Source organism: Centruroides sculpturatus, unplaced genomic scaffold (genome assembly GCF_000671375.1).
Source record: "Centruroides sculpturatus isolate CEXI.00-Female unplaced genomic scaffold, Cexi_2.0 scaffold12, whole genome shotgun sequence".
NCBI lineage: Eukaryota > Metazoa > Arthropoda > Arachnida > Scorpiones > Buthidae > Centruroides > Centruroides sculpturatus.
The window spans coordinates 106,118-131,175 of record NW_019384438.1 but is presented as its reverse complement, the minus strand read 5'-3'; the positions used below and the strand labels follow the sequence as shown (position 1 = coordinate 131,175).

General features: G+C 24.7%; 3 protein-coding genes and 1 long non-coding RNA gene across 4 annotated transcripts in view; 3 read left to right on the top strand and 1 right to left on the bottom strand.

Moving 5' to 3' along the window:
- The window catches only part of LOC111620042, a 24,098-nt gene extending 16,371 nt beyond the window's left edge, over positions 1-7,727 (top strand). Inside the window, exons 4-6 of the mRNA XM_023361887.1 lie at positions 2,361-2,459; positions 7,164-7,286; positions 7,596-7,727. Of these exons, the coding sequence (XP_023217655.1) occupies positions 2,361-2,459; positions 7,164-7,286; positions 7,596-7,727 (354 nt within the window). The remainder of the gene's footprint in view (positions 1-2,360; positions 2,460-7,163; positions 7,287-7,595) is intronic.
- Positions 7,728-11,142: 3,415 nt separating this feature from the next.
- Positions 11,143-14,489, top strand: LOC111620007. Its single transcript, XR_002755851.1, has 3 exons — positions 11,143-11,196; positions 11,276-11,387; positions 12,853-14,489. It is a non-coding gene; the product is annotated as an uncharacterized LOC111620007 (long non-coding RNA).
- Positions 14,490-19,005: 4,516 nt separating this feature from the next.
- LOC111620001 (E3 ubiquitin-protein ligase RNF220-like) overlaps positions 19,006-25,058 on the top strand; it is a 38,672-nt gene continuing 32,619 nt past the window's right edge. Inside the window, exon 1 of the mRNA XM_023361841.1 lies at positions 19,006-19,115. The gene's annotated coding sequence lies outside the window, so the exon portion shown is untranslated. The remainder of the gene's footprint in view (positions 19,116-25,058) is intronic.
- On the bottom strand, positions 19,562-23,275 carry LOC111620041 (techylectin-5A-like). The gene is made up of 3 exons (XM_023361886.1): positions 23,198-23,275; positions 19,866-19,971; positions 19,562-19,758 (listed from the first exon to the last, which is right to left on the bottom strand). The coding sequence occupies exons 1-3, from the start codon at positions 23,273-23,275 to the stop codon at positions 19,562-19,564; spliced, it is 381 nt and encodes a 126-aa protein (XP_023217654.1).

Genomic DNA, 25,058 nt, shown 5'->3' with positions numbered 1-25,058 from the left:
AAATATCGTTAAATAACAGTTCACAAATGCATATATAGAGATATTTTTTGAAGGGGGAAATGGTCTTCACAATTTGAAATCGATCGAACACACTGTGCGTGAATGCTCGTGTAAACGCGCGCCATCTATCGTAGGATGAATGTACTTCGCGGAAGTGTATTAAAAATTTTAAAAACTTTCCAAAGCTTCATGGCAATCGTACTATGCCACAAACCTTCGCTGGAGTATATTAAACAACTTCCCAAAGTTTCACGGCAATCGGATAAACGGTGTGGTAATGCATGAAGGACACACACACAGACAGACATACATTCATTTTTATATATATAGATAATGCAAAACATAAAACATTTGTATTTAATTTTGTAGTTTTCCATTAATGCTTGTTTCTGGTTTAAAATAAAATTTTGTTTCAGAAAGATTCCATTTTTATTTATAATATACAAAAATTATTCTACTTTGTGTATTTAGATATTGTTATTTTAAACTGTACATGCATTATAGTATTTCAAAAATCATACAAGAGTCATAGTTTAAATTGTATGTATACTGAAAAGTTTAATCAACAAACATTATTACTCCACTGTATATTTAATAAAACCCTTAAGTGTACTTAAGTGAAAGTACACTTAAAGCACACATACTTAAAATGAAACTTCATATAGTTAAATGAATTATACAAATCTGTATACACAATCACAATCTTCCATATATCTAAATGAATAAGTTCTAAAATAATATATTTATAACATTGTGCATACAACACTGAATTAATTTAAAATTTATTCAAAATATTTTCTACAATATTTACATTACTGAATAATATAAAAATGTATCTGAATATCATTTGTAATTACAGTGATTAACAAAAAATGTGATAGATGTGTTACAGGTGTAAAGTTTAGTGATACTTGCAATACATTTGTCAAACAATGATATTAATTTAATTTGATAAGGTTATAAAGCTTGACAAAAATGGAGTTATTCTTAGTACCAAATTTTAACAAACAGATATTTTTCAGAAAAAAGTCATACAATTAAGGTTATTGTTCAATGAATATATTTTATTCAAATAATAAATGCAAGTCAAACAATTAATCCAAACAAATTGAATTGTGTGCCTTTGCAAGTCAAGACAAGACAAAATTCTAGAATTTTCCAATTGCTAGAAACCTCTTTTGATTTCAACTGCCTAATATTGCTAGCAAATATACTACCTCAACCATTGATATCTCTGTCATATACTTGTATTAGTTGGTGTAATGACATTACATGGTTACAAGCTATATATCTCATTTACATTGGTGTAGGATAGTGTTTTTCAACCTGTGGGTTGTGACCCCCAGGGCGGTCGCGAGTAAAAGAAAGAGCCAAGTGTTTGTAGGTCCTACACTACAATAAAAAAAACTACAATTTCAGTGAGAAGGCTGTGCCTGTTTATTTTACAGTACAATTGGTTTTTCGATCGATACCTAGGTCTCAACAGAAAGAAAATTAAATACGTAGTTTTTAAAATCATCGATATAGTTTTAATATGGCTCTGGGGGTCGCCAGAATTTTTTACCTTGTAAAGGGGTCATGTATTCAAGAAGGTTGAAAAACTCTGGTGTAGGACATGACACTAAATCTTTACTGCTGCTTGTAATAATTTCTAGCAGGGAATTGTTTAAGAATGCATTATAATACAGTTATAACTACTTAACATTTTCTTAATTGAATTTTTCTAATTGTTATTTCTAAATTATTATAGTCATATGATTAATATCATTATTGTTGAAGACAGCAAATGGTAGATAAGGACAATTTTAAATTTTTATGGCTGGGAGTGTGAAGTCTTTGCCTAATTTTAAATAAAATTTCCTTAATGTAACAGAATAGAATATAACAAACAACATAAAAGAAATAGGGTTCATCTCCATACACAGAGATGTAGAATTGCTTCTCAAAAAATATGTTTAGCTTCTTGAAACAAATTATTTTGAAATTTAGAAAGAAATGTAGATATATTTAACAATTATAGATATTTCAATTATTTATAAAGTAATTTCTTCCATTCTAGATAATTATCAATAGAAACTATGGTATTTTAATATACGTGATTTATTCTGATTAAAATTAAGCTCATTTCTCTTTATGATAGTATTAAGTAAATTTTCATAATTCTCAAATTATTTGACTTTGTTTAGAGTTATTTATATTTCTATAGCCTTTTTAATAGTTCTTTCCATTTTAAATTCTAATCCATTTTATATTATATAATTTTTCATATATATATGTATAATTAAAAATTATTTCTGTACAATTAATTTATTTGAATATTACTTAATACAATTAATCAATTATTTTAAATTTATGAATAGGTAAAGGATTTAAAACTAATCACGGATAATTTGAAATTAAGTATTGTAGCAGTACCTGAAATTAAAAAATTACCACAGGATGTGAAATCATTATTGCAGGTAAGATTAATAAGTTGCTCTAATAAAAATATAAATTTTTTATTTATTAATTATATTCATGTAATACATTTTAATATATATTGTACTTTTGATTATCTATACCAGTGATTACCAAAGTAGGTGCTTCTACCCCTTGAAGGTGGTAGAAGACTTGAGAAATGCTAGGAGGTGAGGATGCTAGGGATGTTTGAAAACAAGAGGAACAAAAATACACCCCTAGCACTCCTTACCTCCTTACCATCCTTGTATATATATATATACAGGTATACCTCGCCTTACGTCGGTAATTGGTTCCAGGAAAGCGACGTAAGTCGAATTTACTTCTCTCCCAATCTACTTGTCACTAGGCTAAACCATAAATTACCATTCCCGGTTCTGTATTTTATTTATTAAGCTTACAAACAATTTTATTAAATTTTAGTTTTTAATATAGTACAAAAAAAGTAATCTAAATTTACGAATGCATGTACTGTAAATACAGTACATACTTGTAAATGTATATATTTTAATGTGATTTTATGTGCTTTAAACGCTTTTCTAGTGATATTACGACTTCAATATTTGTGGCGAACAGACGTAAAGTCGAATAAAATGACTTAAACTTGATTTTTATTTTTCCATATACTTTTTTGACAAACGACGTATAATCGGGAACGACGTAACTCGAAACGACGTATAATCGGGAACGACGTAACTCGAAACGACGTAAGTCGAGGTATACCTGTATATACATACATACAAGAATGGAGCAGCAAGAATTAAAATGGAGCAGTAGTCTGAAAAGTTTGTGAAACACTGATCTATACTAATAATATGAGACAGTATATATATATCATGAAGTAATATAGATAATCCAGTACATATACTATACTGCACTGTACTTTTTTCAGGAACTAATAAATCCTCTAGTAAAAGCCTTACTAACTGACCTTAAGTTTTAGAAATTTGCATATTAGAAAATAATCAATCTTTCTCTGCCTCTCCAGTAGCTACAGTAGAAGATCTATAAATATACACAACTGCTAAATTGACCAAGTATTGCTAATGGTTGATGATGAAGATGAGAAATAATGTTCAAGCACATTATTTCTCATCTTCATCATCAACCATTAGCAATACTTGATAGTGCACAGATTATCAAGAATATACTGTATTTATGTTATAATTAATTTTTAATGTGTATTTCTTTTACATAACTGACAGATCTTCATTAGCAATACTGTTTAAAAAATGGCTTGGAAGAAAGATATGTTCTGTAGAATCCACTGATAAAATGTCATTATTATTCATTTAATGTTATCAGAATTGGCACATTCCAAATATAAAGTTAAAATGAATATAAAATACAGTAGATCCCCCTGTAAGACGGGTTCCTATAATTACGATTCCTATAAGACGGCGAAAAAATTGTGGCGGTATCCATAAACAACGGTAAAAAAACTCCTATAATTACGTAAAACGTCATCGGGCAGCCAAACTACTTTCTGCCGTCCAGCGCCACACTATGGACAGTTTAGGCGGGTAAATTGAGTTTAGTATTGTCTGTACTGTACATATAATTATATATAAATTAGGTACTGTATATATAATTATATATTAACTTAATTTATTATAATTATATATATACTTTCCGCCATCTAGAGCCACGCTACGGAGAGTTTAGGCGAGCTATTGTCTGTACAGTATGTAAATTATTACCGTAAGTCTAATACAGTACTGTAATTTTATACATTTCTTGTGAAAGAAACATTTCTTATTCAATGGAGATTAAAATTATTTATATTAATGATATCTCCAAAGTTCAATGAAGTTTTCGCAGAAAAATAACATCAGAAATCCCGGCCGCGGTTTGCTGCGCTGTTCCGCGACGAAAACAAGCTTGAGCAACAGCGATGTCGAATGGTGCACACTCAGTAAGTAGTTGTACAATTTTTTGTTTATAGCGTAGTTTATATGGATTATTTCCAAAAAAAAATATACGTGTTTTGGAAATGTTGAGTCGGATTAGTCTAGAATCGATTAATTTTATGGAAGAAAACCTTTCAAACAGCCATAGTCCGTAAACTTCACACGTATCAGGCTGTAATTGGCTGTGATTCCTACAAAATTGACTCATAACGGAACGTATCTACCATCTTATAGGGAGATTGACTGTACACTTATAAAACTTTTCCTATTGTAAACAGAGATTCATTTATAGTTATCATTATCTTAGTTTAAAAATATCAGTTTAATGATATATCTTTTCATTTTACCAACTCCAATGATGCAATTGTTATAAGTCTTAGCTAGTTCTTTAAACATGAATCATTATTTTCTCACAGTTGAAAAATTTAAATTGCTTGAACTTCTTAGTTCAATTATACACTAGCTGTTGTCAAATGCAATACTAAAAAAGCAGCAAACACTGGATGAATCAGTTAACAGTTGTTATAATTAAACAAATGTATTACTTGGTTAATTAACTACTTTAAACGTCCTTTTAATAGAGTGAATAAAACCTGAATTTTCACTAATCTTAGTCTTATATATTTACTCTGCTTAATGTTATTAGGCAAGTTCCAAAATGATTACAATAAGTAGATTTTATTGTACAAATATTTTTTAAATTGGTGATAATTTAAAAAATTGGTGATAATTTAAAAAATAAAAAAATTATTACTATAAAATAACAATTATACGGTAGCATATGTTTAAAAAATATAGTTTTTTACATACAGTTTGTAATTTCACTTTTTATTTTTTATAATAATTATGTTGGATTAAGAATTTTAACTAACAAGTAAGTCAAAAGCCATTTAAAATTTTAACCTTAATATTTCAAATGCTTCTACAGTCGACCCCCCTATAAGATCATAGATACGTTCCATTCTTTAGGAATCTGATTTCTTACGAGTCCTTCCAATCACAGCCCGACACATGTGAAGTTTACGGACTACGGCTGATTGAAAGGTTTTCTTCCATAAAATTAATCGATTCTAGACTAATCTGACTCAACATTTCCAAAATACGTATATTATTTTTGGGAATAATCCGTATAAACTACGCTATAAACAAAAAATTGTAGGATTACTTACCGAGTGTCACCATTCGACATTGCCATTGCTCAACATTGTTTTCGTCGCGGAACAGCTCAGCAAAGAGCGGCCGATTTCTAACAACTTATTTTTCTGTGAAAACTTCGTAGAACTTCGGAGACATCATTAATATAAATAATTTTAATCGCCGTTGAATAAGAAATGTTTCTTTCACAAGAAATGTATAAAATTACAGTACTGTATTAGACTTACGGTACCTAATTTACATACTGTACAGACGATAGTTAGCGTAAAATCTCCGTAGCGTGGCGCCACGCTACATGGCAGAAATTATATATTTAATTATAATAAAGTTACAATAAGTTAATATATAATTATATATACAGTACCTAATTTATATATAATTAATATATAATTATATGTACTGTACAGTACCTAATTTATATGTAATTTATATAATACTGTCCAGACGATAGAAATCTCTCCGTAGCATGGTGCTGAGGACGGCAGGAAAGTAGTTCGGCTGCCCGATGACGTTTTACGTAATTATAGGAAGTTTTTTTAACCTTTTTTTTACGGATACCGTCACAATTTTTTCGCAGTTTTATAGGAATCGTAATTATAGGGGGGTCGACTGTAAATGAATTTTATAATTTATTCTCTGTTTAATTCTTGTAATTTAAATAGTTCCTTTTTTTGTTATGATTTTGAAAAGTTAACAAAGTTTAAATGTAGATTCAATAAATAACAATAAGAGATAATTTGTGAAACTACAATTAAAACTTAAGTATGAATAAATTTAAGTAGCAATTGCTATTTACATTGATCAATGATAATTCAAGTTTAAACCTGTAAAAAATATATCAATTGCTCTGATATTTGTTATATCTAATTCCAATTGTTTAAAATGATTTTTCAATTTTTATTAATAGATATATTATACATGCATTCATATAATTATTCATCTAATGCCACTGAACAAATGAGTACTTTTGAAATTTTATTATTAAAATTTTAGAAATTAAATTCTTAAAACATTTTATTGAATAAGTACATTAAGTTAATACATGATTTCACTTCAGATTTAAGATGCCATTTTTAACATTTCCGAACTTGAAATTAGGTTGTATCTTATATTTGGAGTATTTTTGTCATTCTTCAGAAGTCTGTATGTAATAGTGGAAATAATATAAAATTTTTTTACTTGACCTCATTGTTTTAAATAGTTATTTTTGAAAATTTTTTTATTTTATGTTTACATAAACTATAAACTATAAAACTATTTCTTTTATTTTAATATAAAAGAAATATAAATTAATATTTTATTTTTTGTTTCTGTTAATTATTATTTTAAATGCATTATTAATATTTTCACTCTTTTAAAACATTTTATTAAACTATATTTACTTCTAATGATCATCTAGTTTCTTTTGCTTAAAAATTCCTTTTTAAAATTGGGATGCATCTTAAATTCAATGTAATATGGTAATTATCTATACAACACTAAAAATATAGAAAAATTCTTTAAAATTTTATAGTTATAATAGCAGTAAAATAACTAGCTAAAATTAATTTATAAAATCTTAAAACCAAGTAACAGATGTTCTGTCATTATTGTAACAGTAATAATTTTTCCATGAAACTGATTTTTAACATTTTATTTTAGAATGTTGCTAATGTTGGTAGTAAAGTTACTGCAGTTGAATCAACTGTTACAGAATTGAAGCAGCAACATGTTGATATAACAAAGATGGTTCAAAATTCTAAAAATGATGTTGATTTTGTGAAGGTAAATATTTATTTGTTTATAATTGTTGTAATTAATGATTTATCTGAAGATTGATTAGTTTTTGGATTTACAAATAAATTTATATATATATATATATCCTTACCATCCTTGTATATATATATATATACACATTATACTGTTTTTATTGATTTCATAAAATTTAGTTTAAAAAATCAGATGATGATCTTTGGCTTATCTTGTATACAGATGAGCCAATGTATATCTTGTATAAATGCAAAGTCAGGAAATGTAATGAATTTCAGAGACACAATTTAAAACGCCAACATGTCTTTTTAATATTTTGTCTAGATGGCAATGAGACAAGATTCTATCACTATGACAAATTCAAATCCTTGTAATTTTTTTTGTGGTGGTGGTACACAGATTAGAGCATTATTCCCAACACTTGTAACTGAAGTTTATGCCTGCATTGCATTTTAGAATAATTAACTAAAATTAATTCATTAAATCCTAAATTTATCATCATATTTTTCTAAAAGCACATCATCAAATTATGTTTGATTGACTGTTCCATTTTTTTTCTTCTTTCACAATCTTTTGAGAGTTTAATTTGATCCTTTGGTAATACAATACTTTTTATTAATAATCTCTAAAAAGAATATTAATATGTACTGTACATAACATTAATATATAGAATTTATGATTACTTCAATCACATAACATACTGCATATTTAACAGATAATTATTAATTATAATAAATGATGCTGCCAATTTTATATGGACTACACTGATTTAGCTTAAAAATTCCTTTTTAAAATTGGGATGCATCTTAAATTCAATGTAATATGGTAATTATCTATACAACACTAAAAATATAGAAAAATTCTTTAAANTTATATGAGTTAGATATTTATATAAATTCAGCATTCTTGTTTTAAGAATTACAAATTAATATATTCAATTTCTACTAATTAATATCATTCTAAAATAAGAAATAGTAATTTGTGAGTTTAATTGTAATATATTGTTAAATTATTTCTTGCTTATGATTTGTTATTCAGTTAAAGTCAAATAAAAATATATACAACTGAAATATTTTGCTAAAATAATTGTGATATTAAATTGAATTATTAAATTGTGACATTTTTATAAATGATCACTTATATCAGAATTTTTATTTAAATTTCTGTAATTTTCTTTGTTAATAAATGCATTGTTTAAACTAAGTAAAATATACTAAATAGCAAAAATTGTCAAATTCTATTAATATTTTTTAATAACTTATATTTTTAAAATTTAATTAAACAGTTTATTGTAAACTAAACAGTAACTTGAAGAATTGATAATTACAAATGGAGAATGAAAATGTGTGTGATTTTTAATTTTCTATTAAATAAAGAAAATCAAAAGATTATCTGAATACAATTTGCACTTATCAGATGAAGTTTGTTTCAAATCCTGTTCTGATATATTTCCTTCAAATAGCAATACTGAAAATAATAATCAATTTATAACTTTAGTTAACTTATTTATTTAATGTTGCTTTCTTATTTAAAAAAAAATTGGCAAAAGTGTTATATAAAGAAATTTAAATTATGTGCTTTCATATATTGGATAATTAATATAAATTTTGTACTTTTAAATTTAAACATGCATTTAAATGAAATATAATTAGTATATATTATTTTAATAAAAATATTTATTTTCAGAATTCATTGAAAATTCTCCAATCTTATATCAATGAAAATATGACTCTAAGACTGGAAAATTTAGAAGTAAACGAATACACAACAAAATATAGTCTATTAGATGATGATTTTATCAACAACACAATTCAGCATTTAATAAGTCAAATGGTAACAAATGTTTTTAAAATATATAATATAAGGATTTTTAAAAAATTGTTAAGTTTAAAAAACAGTTGAAATTATTTAGAAAAGGTTACATTTTCCATTATATTCAATTTTTTAAGTATGAATTTCAAAAATAAATATTATATTGATTTTAACAAATTTCTTGAATTGTTTTAAATAAATGAAACTGTTTAAATGAATTCCTGTTATTTTTTACTTGTCTATTAATCTTCTCTTAATTAGGAAGTTTTTTGAAACTCATTCAAAAGGCTGAATGATTGAGATGTACAGTACAAGTCATTTTAGTTATCCATACTGTTCCTGATGCCAGATTATTAGATCAGGAAGTTCCAATAGTCGTTATAATATTCATTTAATAATAAATTCCTATTACAATAATAATATACTGAATTTATTGTTAATTTAAATAATAGCTAGGGGGACGCCCCTAGTGGCTGTTCTAGGCATACTGTGAGAGATATACAGTGATGACAGTGGTGTCAATGGCTTATATATATTGTATAGCTATTGTACATTTGCTGTCTTGATATCTGCAAAAACATTGAAACTTTAAAGATTTTCCAATTAGGCAATGAAAAACTGCTATTGTTATTGTCATTTACATATTCTTTGCTTTTTTTTTTACCTCTGATGTTTGAACACTATTGTTTTTGTCTGGCAGACATTTAAAAAATAAGCCCATGTCATCTAGGATATAGTTTGTACAATTTGTGGTAAACTTTCAACCACTTTGCGCAATCTTCCTCTTACACTTCTGCACTTTCACCACAGATTTTATTGAGTCATTCCATGCCTCTCTTTAAATTTATTTAGCTACCTGTGGGTTGCTTTCAATTTGGTATGATTCAACTGTTTTCTGAATTATTCAATTTTTTCTAAGAAGTTTTCCATTGATAGCAGTATTCATCTGTATAAAACACTTGTATAAGCACAAATTTTTCAGCATTTGGATATTCATGTTTTTTGTATGTTTTTCTGTTCTGTCTGATTCTTTTGTTTGTTGAAGCTTTCTAAAATCCTCTTTTTGTTTTTCAAATGTATGTAGAGAGACTATTCAATGGAATGCCATATTCTTTTAAAATTTTTCCTTTTTTTTCTCTTTTGCTTTCCTTCCTAGTCTTTGTGATTCGTTGACTATTTTGTTGATAACAGAAAAGGTATGTTGATTAACTGATTACTGTGTCAGTAAAGAAAATGTCAGCATATAAGTCAAACTTTACAATGAAATTTGTATGGTATGAATATTGATTCCAAATAAGGAGATAAATAGATGAACTCATAAATTTGATTGGCCAGTAACAGAATAGTTATCAAATTATAGATGTGTTCATTACATTTAAAAATTTTTTAAATCTAAATGTTTAAAAAAATAATAATAATAATGATCTTAAATTCTAAAATTTTATTGGTCAATTTATGTTTAAGAATAAGATTGTTAATTTAGGTATGAAACATTGTTAAAATCTTGAATTTCACATAATACAATATCAATCTTCAACTTCATGATAGTATTATCCATTCCATTCAAACTTCAAAAGAAAGCATACAAAATTAGACATAAATAAAATAAAATTTCTGAATTTTAAGTTTCAAGATAGCGAATTGTGATTTCAAAACTACTTAACTTATAGAACACAGAATACATTGCATCATGGGAGTTAGGTCAGAACAAAAATAAAATTTGAGTTAAAGAAGTTTGACTTATTGAGATTTTACTTTATTTATTAATTTAATTTTTCATGAAATATAATTATCATGTTAATATTTGATATCAATTATTTGTCTTTCTTTTATGTAAAATAATTATAATTTTTTCAATTGTTTTACTTCACATTGTGGGTAATTATTGTTAGGGGTGGAAATCAACAGTTATGAGACTTTTCCAATTTCCTGAAAAAATTAATTAAAATTTTTTAAAAAATTTTAATTGTTGTTTTAATATTATTATTATTTTTTTTTTTTATAGATGACTGAGTCTGAAAAAAATTTGTTCCTTAAAGAAAATTCTTTAACCTTCAATTCACTATTAAATTTGACTGTAACATATGTGATAAATAATTTTAATGAATATAAAGTAAGTATCTTGAGCATTTTAATATTTATTTGAAAAAATTTAAATGAAAAAAAGCTGAAATTTGAAAATATCATTACAGAATCTAAAACTTTCTGTTGAGAAACTAATAAAAGAATTTAGAGAATTTAATAGGACCAATATTGAAACATCTTCAGAAAAATATCAAAATACTTCTGATGAATTTCCTTTAGGTAATGAAAACCATATGTTGTAATTTCATAAAAATTAGAATTTTAAATGAATTTATTTTTCCAAATACATAGTAATATATTTTTCTCTGTATTTACAATAATTAATTTATATAGTTTTCTGATAAAATTTGTGATGTGTTTTGTATAAGCAAGTAAAGATAATGTTATCTATGAAGCTAATTTTACATATCTCTTTCATTAGTGATTAAAAAACAAAACAGAATTTTCGACTGTCAAACAATATGATCTATTATCATGTAAGCAAGATTTTAAAAAACTGAAGAATTGAATTTTCCTAGAATTTTCAATGACATGCAAGATTTCTGTAAAATTTTGAATTCTTAGTTTAGCAATAATCTTAAATATTATATGATATTGCTTACACATATATTACTAGATGAATAGGTCAAAAATGTTTTTAATGTATTAAATCCACTGTTGGAAGTCAATAAGATGTTTTTTGTAACTCATTAGCTTGCAGTTTGCTCTAAGAATAGTTTAACTAGATGCAGAGCTACAAAAATATAGTCAATTATTCAACTCATATATTGTTGACTTTGTAATTAATTTATATAATAGTAACAAATATAATCAATAAGTCTTAAAAAACAAAGATAATTTAAGAACTTTGAGAAATTTACAAGAATTTGGTATTATATTTGACTTTGTAATTATGTGGTGGTAGTGTTTTATGTTAATATAACATTCTAATTAGTATTTTATTTCAAAATAAAATACTAACATCTGTAATGCTAATTCTTGTAAGATGTAAAATTATTTAATATTTTAAGAAAATTCCTCAATCATTTCTATTTATTGTAAAGGCTATTAGCAATAGCTTTTACAATAAATATGGTATAAATATTATTCTGTATTTATTTGTAATACTTAACTGCACTTTTGCTTTGGCATAATGATTTGAAAAAATTTTCACAATTAACATTATTATGCTATTTGATATTATCATTATTTTTGTGTTTGTAACCACTTTATTTCAATGCAGAAACATGAAATTTTGTATTAACATAAAATAACTATAAACAAAATAAGAAGTATTTAAATCAAGTACAGTATATTGGATTCCAGCTTATAATATTATCCATTCCAGATACCTCATTGTATCATTAAAATATCATGAGTCCAATAATACATTCTTTTTCATTGTCAAATGAAGCTATTTCTTTTAGTAAACAATGCTCATAAGAATAAGAATAAAAACTTTTTGTTCTTATTATTTAACATTATTCTTTAAAAATTGCATTGAGAATATAAATAACACTCCATCATCTGAAGCTATTTTTAATTTTATATGATGGATCATATGTAAAATTTTAAATTTTAATATGAAATTTCAGGATAAGATTGCATTAAGTTCTTTAAAATAAATTATTTTCTTTAAAGCAGAAAATAAAAACATATATATAATATAATTCTTTAAAAATGTAATGTTTATGTAATTTTACAGGTAGAAATAATAAGGACTTACCAGCATATCATCCAATAAAGAATATGACAGACAGCTGAGATATAGGTAGTTTAAGGATTTGCATCATCTTTTTTGCATTCAAACTTAAACATCTAAATTCACTAGAAAAATTTAACCCAAAATTAAAACTTTTCATCCTGTAAAAATTAAAAAAATACTTTTTAATACTATAAATATTCAAACACAATTTTTAGATAATTATAATGAGTAAATGTAAATTATAGATATAATTCTTATAACTATACAACCAAGCAGTATTTTAATAAGTACAAAATTCAAGAATATATATTAAGAAAGATTTAAATTTTAGAAGAAAATTTATATATTTTTGCTTCATATTTTCATATCTGTAAATATATATATATATTGTTGCAGTAGTATATAGTTATATGGATTACTACTATCAATGTAAATAATTTCTGTTATTTTATAAACCATTATTTGCAGTAATAAATAAATATTGTGATAATAGAAATATATATATATTTATATAGCTATATTACTTAATAATATGCATTTATCAAAAATGTACAAAGGGGTAGAAGGGAGTTCATTTATCAAAAATAATTAATTTCATTATAAATATAGATTGAAGAAAATAATCTAAAGTAGGAAAATTTGAGAAATAGCTATAGCTGTGCATAGAAATTCTAATTTATTAATAATGATAAATAAAAATATAGAGTTCTTTTTAAGACTGCTATAAACAAGGTACTTCCCTAAACATTCCATAATAAATATTCTTTAACTATAAATTTTAAAAACTCATGAAATTGTAAAAGAATATTTAATTAGCAAAATTAAATATAGGAAAGATATTTCTTTAGAATAAGAAAACACAAAATATTATTTGAATTAACTCTCTTTATTCTATTTGTATTATTTTTCTAATAAAATGATAAAAAAATAACTTTATTTTGAAATTTTATAAAAATACAGTTATCCCTTGTGCATTTTTGATGGTCTGCATATTTATTTTGAATTTTAAAAGAATGTAAATATTTAAAACTTACATTAAAACAATTATGCAATCATGAATTGCAATATATTTAAATTTAAAGTGAAAAATTTGTAATTAAGTATGGACATTTTAATTACTTTACCAAAACTTTTCTTATGTTTGAAGGGTTAATTCCGTGCTGTATATTTGTATTTTTGTTCAAATATGTTTTATACACTATCAAATTGTGAATTTTAGTAAATGTAAAGAAATAATGTAGATATGTTACATTTACAGACACACTTATCTAAAATGTAAAAATATTCCTGACAATCTTTTATCTTAATATTTGAACATAATTTTCTGTTTGATAAATCTATAAATCTGTTTGGAATGTTGTGTTGATGTGTTAAAATTTTGTATATGTAAAATACAAAGTGAGTTTGAACATGTTTGTTTTAATATTATAATGTTTTTCGCTTTAGACTCATGTAATTTCATATTTATATATATATATTTTTTTATTGTTGGGAAAGTAAATACACTTACAATAAAGTGAAATATTAAACATGCTATTTAAAATAATATACATCTTCATTAATAAAATTGGATATTTGCATCTTTATGGATTTTAATATGAAACACTTAAAAGCTAATAAAATGTTTATTTGCCATATGTTATATAGCTTTTCTAGTTTATATACATATATAATTTTCATAGTCTGTACATAATTTTTTATAATTGTTTCCAATAAATCTATCATACATTATATTTAAAGAGTATTAAAAAGATTTTATACATAGAAATTACTTAAATTTATTCATAATTTAACTATATATCTAAGAAATGTAGATTAAAAGAAATGTATAAATCTGTTTGTTATAAATTAAAACTTAAGAGCCACAAATCCAGAAGTTTAAAATATTGGTTTGGTAATAAGTTTATCTTTGAATTTTAAATGGTCAAAAACTTTTTCATATTAAAATTATTAATATAATTAAAACAAAATAATAGAATTATTTTATCAATGTAAATGATTTTGTTAAAAATATGCATTATCTTAACTTTAGTTTGAAATAAGAAAATAAAAATCAATTGAAGAGTTGTGAATTCTGATATTTAAATGTTTTTGACAATTTTTATTTTGTTTTAAATAAATGGATTTATTTTGTTATATTCTTGCAATGTTTTTTCATGTCTCCCAAAATTTATCCTATAAAACTTAGACTTAAATTTTATAGAAATTTAATGGCATTCTAAAATACAAATGTTTTTATTTTAAAAAAATGTTCTTCGAAATATTGCAAATTAGTTTAAAGTTTAAAATTCTCAAATATTAATTCCTAAATTCGGCTTACTTTACATTAACGAATTTTATTATATAATAATTAGAGTCAATCTTTCAGTTAAAAATGATGATCTTGACATGAAATTATTTTGTTTTCAGCAAATTGAAACATAGTAGTAATTATATTTTTTTAATATTTGTTAAATGTAATTGATGATGATGTTTTAAATTAAGTTCAATAAAATCTAAAGAAATCTTAATATATTTTTAAAACCGTTATCATGGTAACAATCTACAAATTTTGCTAAGAGATGGCTCCATCGTAGGAGTATGAATAGAAATATGTAATCCAGGCATACACGACTCGCTAAAACGAATAAAGAAGCTATACTAAAGTTGAATTATATAAACAACTAGCATCATTAAAATTAAAATAATATATACTTTTTTAAATATTTAAATGAAAGTAAATATATTTAATCCCTAAATAAAAGTATCTTTATATAAACAACCAAACAATTTTTTAAATTAATTTGAACAAATAATAATGACAAATCTTAAACTTATACTCGAATTTTTTTTTTTCGACATTGATTCGGAAGAACTGTTAATAAAAAGTTTTGAATTAATAAATTTAATTTTTGCTCAGATTTAAAACAATCGAATTTGCAAATATTGGAACTTCTATTATAATTAAAATAAATTTATTGATATTAATTACAGAAATTTTTATTCATTGTTTCGGAAAATGCCAATGAAAACTTAACATAGTCCAATAGCCATTGAATGATAGGAACAATTTCACAATGTGATATCAATAATAAACTTCTGATTTTAAGAGAAAGAAATTTGTTAATTTGACATCGCCTTTTATGATACTTTAATGAAGTTCGAATTTGGTATACTGGACTGACTACAACTGAAGCGGCCATTTAGTAAAGACGGATAAAATAAGATGGAGGTTTAAAACGCCTGAATAAAACTTTTAACAAGCTTAAGAATCAGAAACAATCTCTGTAAATTGCTAAAAATATGAATAAAAATACTTTTTAAATATTTATACAGTGTAAGTTTTAATACCTAAATTTATAAATACAAAATGCTTTATATAAAAGTGAGAAACATTAAAATAATAAAGTAATTGTGATTTATATAATTATACAACTGGAAATAAATTATATAACACATCATGTAAAACAAAATGTAGAACGGATATTTTCAATACTTAAATTAATTATATGTAAAGATATGTTTTTTTATACTTACAGAATTTTCATCTTATATTTAACTATTAAAATTCAAAACTTAATTATAAAACTTTTTAACAATATATATTTTCTTGCCGTCTGAGAAACATTTTATTTTTCTTAACTTCAAAATGTCATCGTTATTACAATTTAACAAACTTTAATTCGCCAATTTTCCGGGATTCTCTTCGTAACAAAAGCACGCGCGAAGTTTTTGGTTGAATATAAATAGTACTACATGGGAATACTGACTACAGAGGTGTAATTCTTTCCGATTCACCTCGCATTCATCAGATCCCCCTAGGAAAATCGACTATTTAGACTCGAGTAAACCTATTTCAGGAAAAGCAAAATGTGCGCTTTCTTACAGAATATCGTTATATCACTCGAGTCTAATTCGAGAAATTTTGTCAGTGTATTACATTTATGAATAAAACATTCTTGAAAGCTATAATTTTATATTTATAATAGTTTATATAAAATTATGAGTATTATTTTATACTATAGTTAAATTAATCAACAATAAATATTCTTTATATTAGAATATTAGCGAATTAGTGTGTAAATTGGTTTACAGATCTATGTTAAAATTTTATAATGTCATATATAAAAGCTGAATGACACTAAAATCTAATTTTAGTAAATAAGTGATTTAAAATTATTTTTAAACTGTAAAAGCTGTTATACAGATATTACGTAATTATATAGCCTATATATATGTATGTATGTATATAGAGTCTGTGGTTTAACATTTATACAAACATTCGCGGTTAAATATTTTCATTTTTATATTTTAAAATTTGTTTTAACGTTTTTAAACATATGATTGGTTATATTATTTATACAATTATCGTTAATTGTAAACTGGATACAAAACATCATTTTATAACTTGCAATATCAAGGCGGACAAAAAGTTAATTTCCATTTCTGGTAATTAATCGTTCTGAAAATCTGTAGTCTTGGACAAATAAATAGACTACAGTAAATTTTGATACGTCTTTGTAATTCTATTTCTGTGTATACAAATAGAAATCAGCTAAAAACTAGTCAACTATCGTTCCAGACATTTAAAATGTGTACACGAATATTCGTACAGTATACGTTTCAAACGATGTCGATTTGATTCGTTACACGAATAAAATACACGAATCAAATCGACATCGATTTCTTTGTCAAAATATACAATCACATATGCTACACATATAGAAGAATTATGGATATCGTATTTAAATTACTATCTTATTTTTATTTGAAATTGTGATTGCATGAAATGTCCGAATTAAAATAATTTAGCACTTAAAATAATTTTTTTTTCTGAATTTGTATATTTCAAAGAACTATTTAATGCATTTTTATTCATTAATAGTTATATTAGTATATGCATGGTGTTGCAATGCAACTGTATACGTAAAATATAGTATATATTATTAACATGCATTTATATATATATATTACATTTAGCATGCACTGTATAACAAAGAACTTTATAACAAAAGTTACTATAAATTAAAATAACTGTTTAATAAAATATATACTGTAGTACCGTACAGTACTGTACAGTACATACATATATCCTGTATATTACCTACAGTTATATCCAGTAGTAATCGAACTTATAACATTCATAGAGTCTCGTGTTATATCAAATATTCGTGGAAATATAAAAGTAACTTTTAAGCATGAAATTAAATAAATTCAAAGCTATCTGCATTTACTGTACTTAATCATAATTTTTTACTTTTTTTTTTATTTCTATCTCGATTGTTGTTAACTTAAGTATGAACAAAAATGATGAAAGAAACTTCATTTTCATGCAACGTTATAATAATAGTATTCAAAAATAAATTTTGATCACTATTTATCACAGTTTATTACTTGCCAGACATCATTAACTATTTCACAACTATTACATTTATTTTTCAGGACATTAAAAATTGATATTTATACATTTTTTCTTTAGCTTTTTTTAGCTTATTAACCATGTAAATCAGATTTTGTTTTGAATACTGATTAGGCTTGCATGTTTTATCATTTATAATAAACAATTTGGTTTGGATATAAGAAAAAATAACAATATTTTTTCTTATATTCAAACTAATTATACACTATTTTATTCTAACTATTTAATGATACAAGTTATTACATATTATTATTTACTATAAAAACTATTCAGATAGATAACTGAGTTTTAATTAATAACATTGTCTAACGGATAGAAATGAAAACTGATTAAATCTCGATTCTTTGTATTGATCTTAAGTCTAGCACTTGTAGAATCAGTTCATTTTGTAAACTAAAAATAAATGGCAAGAGAACGCAAAATAAATAAACTGTCAATTTTTTTCAATTAAAATGAATTCATTATTAGATTTCAACTGCTATCTATTAATTAATTTTTATTTCTAACATTCTAATTATAGTTTAATTTAGTTCTGTAATATCTGATTTAATGAAATAAAAATAAAGAAATTTTAACTTTAACTAATTTTAACTAAATTTTGACTTTTTGTAAATAGTCTAAACTTCGAATTATGAGGATTAAGATAATTATGATTTCATTCTTTTATAAAATAAAATTAAAAAAACAACTCTCTTTGTACAAACTTTATATTATTCATTTTTTAAAATTTTTTTCAGGGCAGTTTCAAATTGAGTCACAAACCTCTCCGTTCACAGAGCACTAAGAAGTCTAGATAATTTTCTATTAAGAAAACTCACATCTTTATAATGTATAGATACGATATTCAGTAAATATCAATAATTGTGTAAGTTACTAAAAATTTTCTATCTTTAACCGTTATTTTAGTTAAATTTTCATGCTTTCGAGTGCTATCGTATTCTCATTCTGAATTTCGGAACATAATTGATTAAATAATTTAAATGAATTAACTTCTTACAATATATAAACCGAGTCGTTACTATCTTTATCATGTATTTTATATTAATTAATTGTTGTAACTGATATATCTACTAAAAGTTGATTAAATTACAAAATGTCTGGTTATTCACTTTCATAGAGAGAAAATAAAAACGATGAGAACAGATAATTTTAAGTACTTTAACTTCTATTTCTCTTACATCAATCAATATAAAATTCATCTCACCTATAGAAACTTACAATTCCCATTTTGACCTGATATGCAATAAAATAATTATTAATTTACTTAAATAAATAATTGGATTATTTTANTTTACGTTATAAACGAAAATATTATTTCATTTTATTATAATAAAAGTTTTTACCTGCATCTCCTTCAAAACCAGAAACATGCAATTTATACTGTTGTCTTTCATTTTCGATCCAGAATTCTTTATAAAATGCATATCTTTTATTTCCTTCTAAGTCTTTCATATCGATTCTTAGAGAATAGTTTGCTTGATTTGTCAAAGCAAATAATTTGTCATTACCTAGATATGGTAAATAAACATTTAGCTATTAAACTTTAACATTTAAGGTTATCAAATTAAATATTTGTTCATACTTCATCAGATAAAACTAGTTTCAGATTACTCACCTAGCCAAAAGTCTTCATTTAATTTACCAAATCCCAATGAATATTGCTCCCAGTCTTTAAAGAAATAATCTTTAGGTTGTTTATAATCCCCTCTTCTTTGGAAAACCTAAAATATCATTTATCATTTAATTTTAAATATATGGAAGTTCAATTAAATATTCATTTTGACAAATTACAGAACTTATTTGCAAAAGTACTATATTATCATTTAATTTTAAATATCTGGAAGTTCAATTAAATATTCATTTTGACAAATTACAGAACTTATTTGCATGGATACTTTATTAACTTAGATTTTTAACTTCATTAAATTTCTGGTACGAGATATTGGGGAATGTGTATACTTTTACATACGTTCCTACATCAGCGCAGAAATACCATTAACAATGGTCTGTCAGTTTGTCTGCACAAGCTAGAATTTGCCAAAATGTTTTAATAAAATCTGATAAGAAAGTAACTGATAAAAAAAGTTACGGACACATTTTAAAGTACTTTTTACACTATACAATTACGGTTCAGTAAAATTAAAATAAAAACATTTTGATAGCTAATTATACATCATTCATAACTTAAACTTAAACTTAATATGTTTTACATGTATCCGATATTAATTTATGTTCCTTTGAACACCTAGGCGAAATTTCGTTATAAGGCTCTTTACGTAAAAGTGCTTTTTTATATTAAAAGACAATAAAATCCTTAAATAATAACAAATCTTTTAAACATTTCCTAAATTTCTAGTGACATTTTATCTCTTTGCTGTTATTTTCGAGGTCCCTCGAGATGACGAGGCTCTAGGCGCGCGCCTATTAGGTAATCCGAATAATTGCAATTAATAAATTTAACCTTCTAAACTAGAAAATAAATAAAAAATAATTCTTTATATCTATCCCGAAAAAAAGTTAGTTATCATGCGTGCAAATTTAATTTTGAGAGTTATCTTAAATACTGTTTATTACTTCTTATTAATAGATTATACAGCATATAATAAATGGAATGAATTTTCTTTTCTAATTTGTTACAAAATTCATTATAGAATTTCAGTAATTTAGAATTTTTCTTATCAATAAAAATAAAATTGTGACTAACGCGTATGAATGAACTAATTTATTTGCATTGGTTTAATACAAATGGAACATGATTAAGTAATGTTGTAGAAATCAGTTCACTGTTGCTATAGTATTACAATAGGTGAGAAATAGGATTGATTAACTATTTTCACTTTCCTATACTAAATACTGTATACCTATTTTAATATTGAAATCTTTAGGATTGAATTAACGTCGTTCTTTAACTTACAATTTTATTCGTGTTATTGTTTTTAAAATTAGAATATAATTCTGAATTATTGAAATTGTTTTATCATTTATTTTATTATTTATGACGAACTTTAAGTATTTATTGTAATATTCCAATTCTGTTACAATTGCAACCAAACAATCGAAGTTTCTTAATACATAATATAGACTAAAAAACAAAATACGTTTGTTATAATTATCATCATATTTTACATATAATTTTAATCAAAATAAACACAAATATTTTTAGATACAGCAAATATTTATGTTACATTTTTAATTATGGAAAATTTTACTATTTATTTAATAGAATTCCTTAAAAATTCATTGAATAAAATCTTTAATTTAATAAAACAAATATATATTTGGCAAAATTTTATTTGTTTTTTCTTGAAGTAATGATTTTAAATTTTTATATAACGATTAAAATAAATTTATCAATTTTTCAAACTGAAAGATATTGAAATAAGGTTCAATATCAATAGTGCTTCAATATCATGACTATCAAATACTATTAATTAGAAAATTGAATGCATTTTACGTATGAACGATTAAGCCACAAAATACTACACGACATTCTTTTTTTCAACATTTCATCTTCCTATAAAAAACATTAATGTTCGTAATTGAAGCGAATTATTAAAATATATTAAATAATATTTTAATATTTCTGTTTAGAATATAACACGAATAAATTTCATTAAAATGTATTTTATAGGACTGACATAAAATCGAGACCATAAATAAGCTATAAGATATATTAAAAAGAAGATATTCGGTGACACGTGAAGAGATTGGATGTGACAGCATTTGGTCGATGCTGTCATTCAGAGAGAGCAAGTAGCCTTCTCCCACATATTGTAAATCCTTCTTATCAGGTGCCTTGTCAACAATCCGTCCTGCATAGTTATTTTAAGTGAAAATGCAGGCGATAATTAAGTAGCCTACTTATTTCTACAAAGATATTTGTACTTTTAAACTGCTTTCAATCTAAGCCTTCTTTTCAAATTATAAATGATTTTTAAAATACTATATTGTATGATTTAAGTCTTTATGAGTTAAAACATATTAATAATTATTTATAATAAAAAGCTGTGAAATATCGAAATTTTTTAATAGTTTCTATACTAGAAACTCAATTGATAAATTTTAGTATCGAAAATAAAACCGACCGACAAAATATTCCAAAATTTTTAAAATAATCAAAATATATTTGATTAAGTTTACCGTGTGGCTGCAAAAAATTAAAATGTTCATTATTCTTTCACTTGCGTGATTCAATAAACATTTTTCTTAATTATAAAAACTCTTAGATTTTCAATTAAAAAAATATATAATTTTTGTAATTTTTATATCTTTCGTCCATTTTATTAAAGATGCATAAAAATATCCTTAATAACTTTTACTTATTAAAACATTAGAATTCTAAATAACTTATTAGTAGACTAATAAAATTTTACACGTTATAATGATTAATAAAAATTAATGCTCATAGCAAAATTTAAAAACATATAGGCCTATGTTCAATTAATTATATATTTTTATAATAACTTATTATATTCGAGATAACATGAAAAATATTTTCTGCAAAATTTTAATTACGCAAAAAAAAATAAAAAATAAACTTTAAATTCTCTTTATTAACTTAATTATCATTAACGATTTTTAAAGTAGCATATCTTATTGTAAATATTTATCTTCCTTATCTTAAACTACAAAGAAAAATAAATTATATTACATAATTAGATTAAAAACGAATTTGTTAGAATATAGCACTTAAAGTATACGAATAAGAAATTTTGAGTAGAAACATAAAACAAATCTGACATAAAGTTTACAATCCTGTGTTAGAAATGGTATCAGTGTGTATCTGGTATAGAGCAAACGTACAGGACATTGATACATTCATAGGAATAGCAAGTACAATCCAATAGACCTGACTCTTGTATATTTGAAAGTTTCAAAACGATAGATCACATCACCCCGACCTGTGACCATTGAAATTCAACAAAACTCCGAAATACGTCGACCCACTTGGTGCAGTCTCCGCTGAAAATCTTTCGCATTTCCTTCACGTTCTGGCAATGCTTCTAAATCTCTCCCTGACACCATTCTAATGATGGTTTTCTCACCGTCCAAACACAACAGCTTTTTAATGGGCCTCAGTGTGTGTAGCAACTGTTGAACGTAAGCCTTAACAGCATTTTAAGTAGGGGGGAATAACACTGATGGCTGGTGATCTGATTTGAAAGTGAAAAGTCTTTTCCACCTGGTGGTGGTTTTTATCAGACCAAATTTGGTTGAAAGCAAAACTTTTCTTTCCTTATATTTATATTTTAAACTGTTTGGACGCAATTATAGCCTTTATTTTTTATACGTCTCAAGAATGCACTTTCGTAACTAATTAAAATAATTTTTTAAATTAAATTCTTAAACTTTGTGACAGTAATTAAAAACGTTTACCAATATTAACTTTGTTAATTTTAACAGTATAACTAAGTATATTAAAAAGTAATGCGTTACATAAACAGTATAGAGAATAAGATATTAAATTATTTTTATCTTATACAAACTTTTTATTTACTTGAAATTTTAAATAAAATTTACATGCGAACAATTCATTGTTTTCATTTAACACAGCATAATAATTAACCTGATGCAACATTTAACATATTTAATATTAATTCCTAGAGTGATAAAATTCACCCATAAAAGCGAAAGTAAATGTACACAAGATAATGACAGGAGTTAGACGGATAATCTCCTGGTTAGACAACTGGAGATTTTGAGGCTAAAGCGTAAGATTGAGGTTGCGAGTAGATCTTAAGCATCCTCGGGAGGATTGAGAATGGCAGACAACAGTATGTACATTGAACACAAACTGGAGTTACAGATCCAATAAGAGCAAAAGGAGATTGAATGGCCTCACGCACCGTCCGAAAACCTATCCAGTTAATGTTATTTTGATCCTTTGACCAAAGACACAGGGACAGGACTCACCACCTGGCTCTCTTAACTCGAGAGACAACCTCGGATGACCACAACACACTGTTAAGTGGTCATCCTATATAAATTTTGTCCCACTGGGCCAGTAACTTCTTATCCAATCTAAATTTCTTCCTTCATTCCAATAAAATATCGATTTCTTATGTAAGCATATTATAAATAAAATATTAGGTATTCTTATGTTAATCAATTACTACAAATATCAAATTTATTCGAGAATATTTCGATTTTTCTTTTGAAAAATACAAATTACTTTTTATCAATAACACTTTTTTTTTTAGATTAAAAGGAGCAAATATTTGACTCGCAAATGAAAACGATAGAATGAATGGAATATCGATAATTTTTTTATGAATAGCAATAAGAATTTTATAAACTGGAGAAAAAATTCTTTTAAAATGTACATTTTTAACAAAAAATTTTAAAAGACGCATATTTAAAATTAAATTTATAATTAGAATAGTGTAGAAATTAGCTAAAGTAAAAAAAATATGTATACATTATTATATATTTCACAGATAACTTACAAAAAGACAAGTCGATACTTAAGCTTGTAGCCAATATAACAGCCTTCGAAGTCGACTTACTTCGGTTATCATTCTGTCGACACCGACTACAGCTAATGGTAGATCGACAAAAACCGTTAGGTTCACGTGTGGCATCAGACCTCATCCAAATGTTGTTAGGATCGAAATATACTATACCGCTTGACAAAACTAGATGAATAAAGTCAAGTGTCAACCCTGCTGTTGACAGCTTCCATACCTGACACTTTTTCTTTCCAGACATGCAACATCCACCATGTTTAAAGATTACTTACTAAAGAATAACTTCCATTATTTTAGTTAGTAATATATTCACAAACTTTTAAAATAGTATACATTTAATA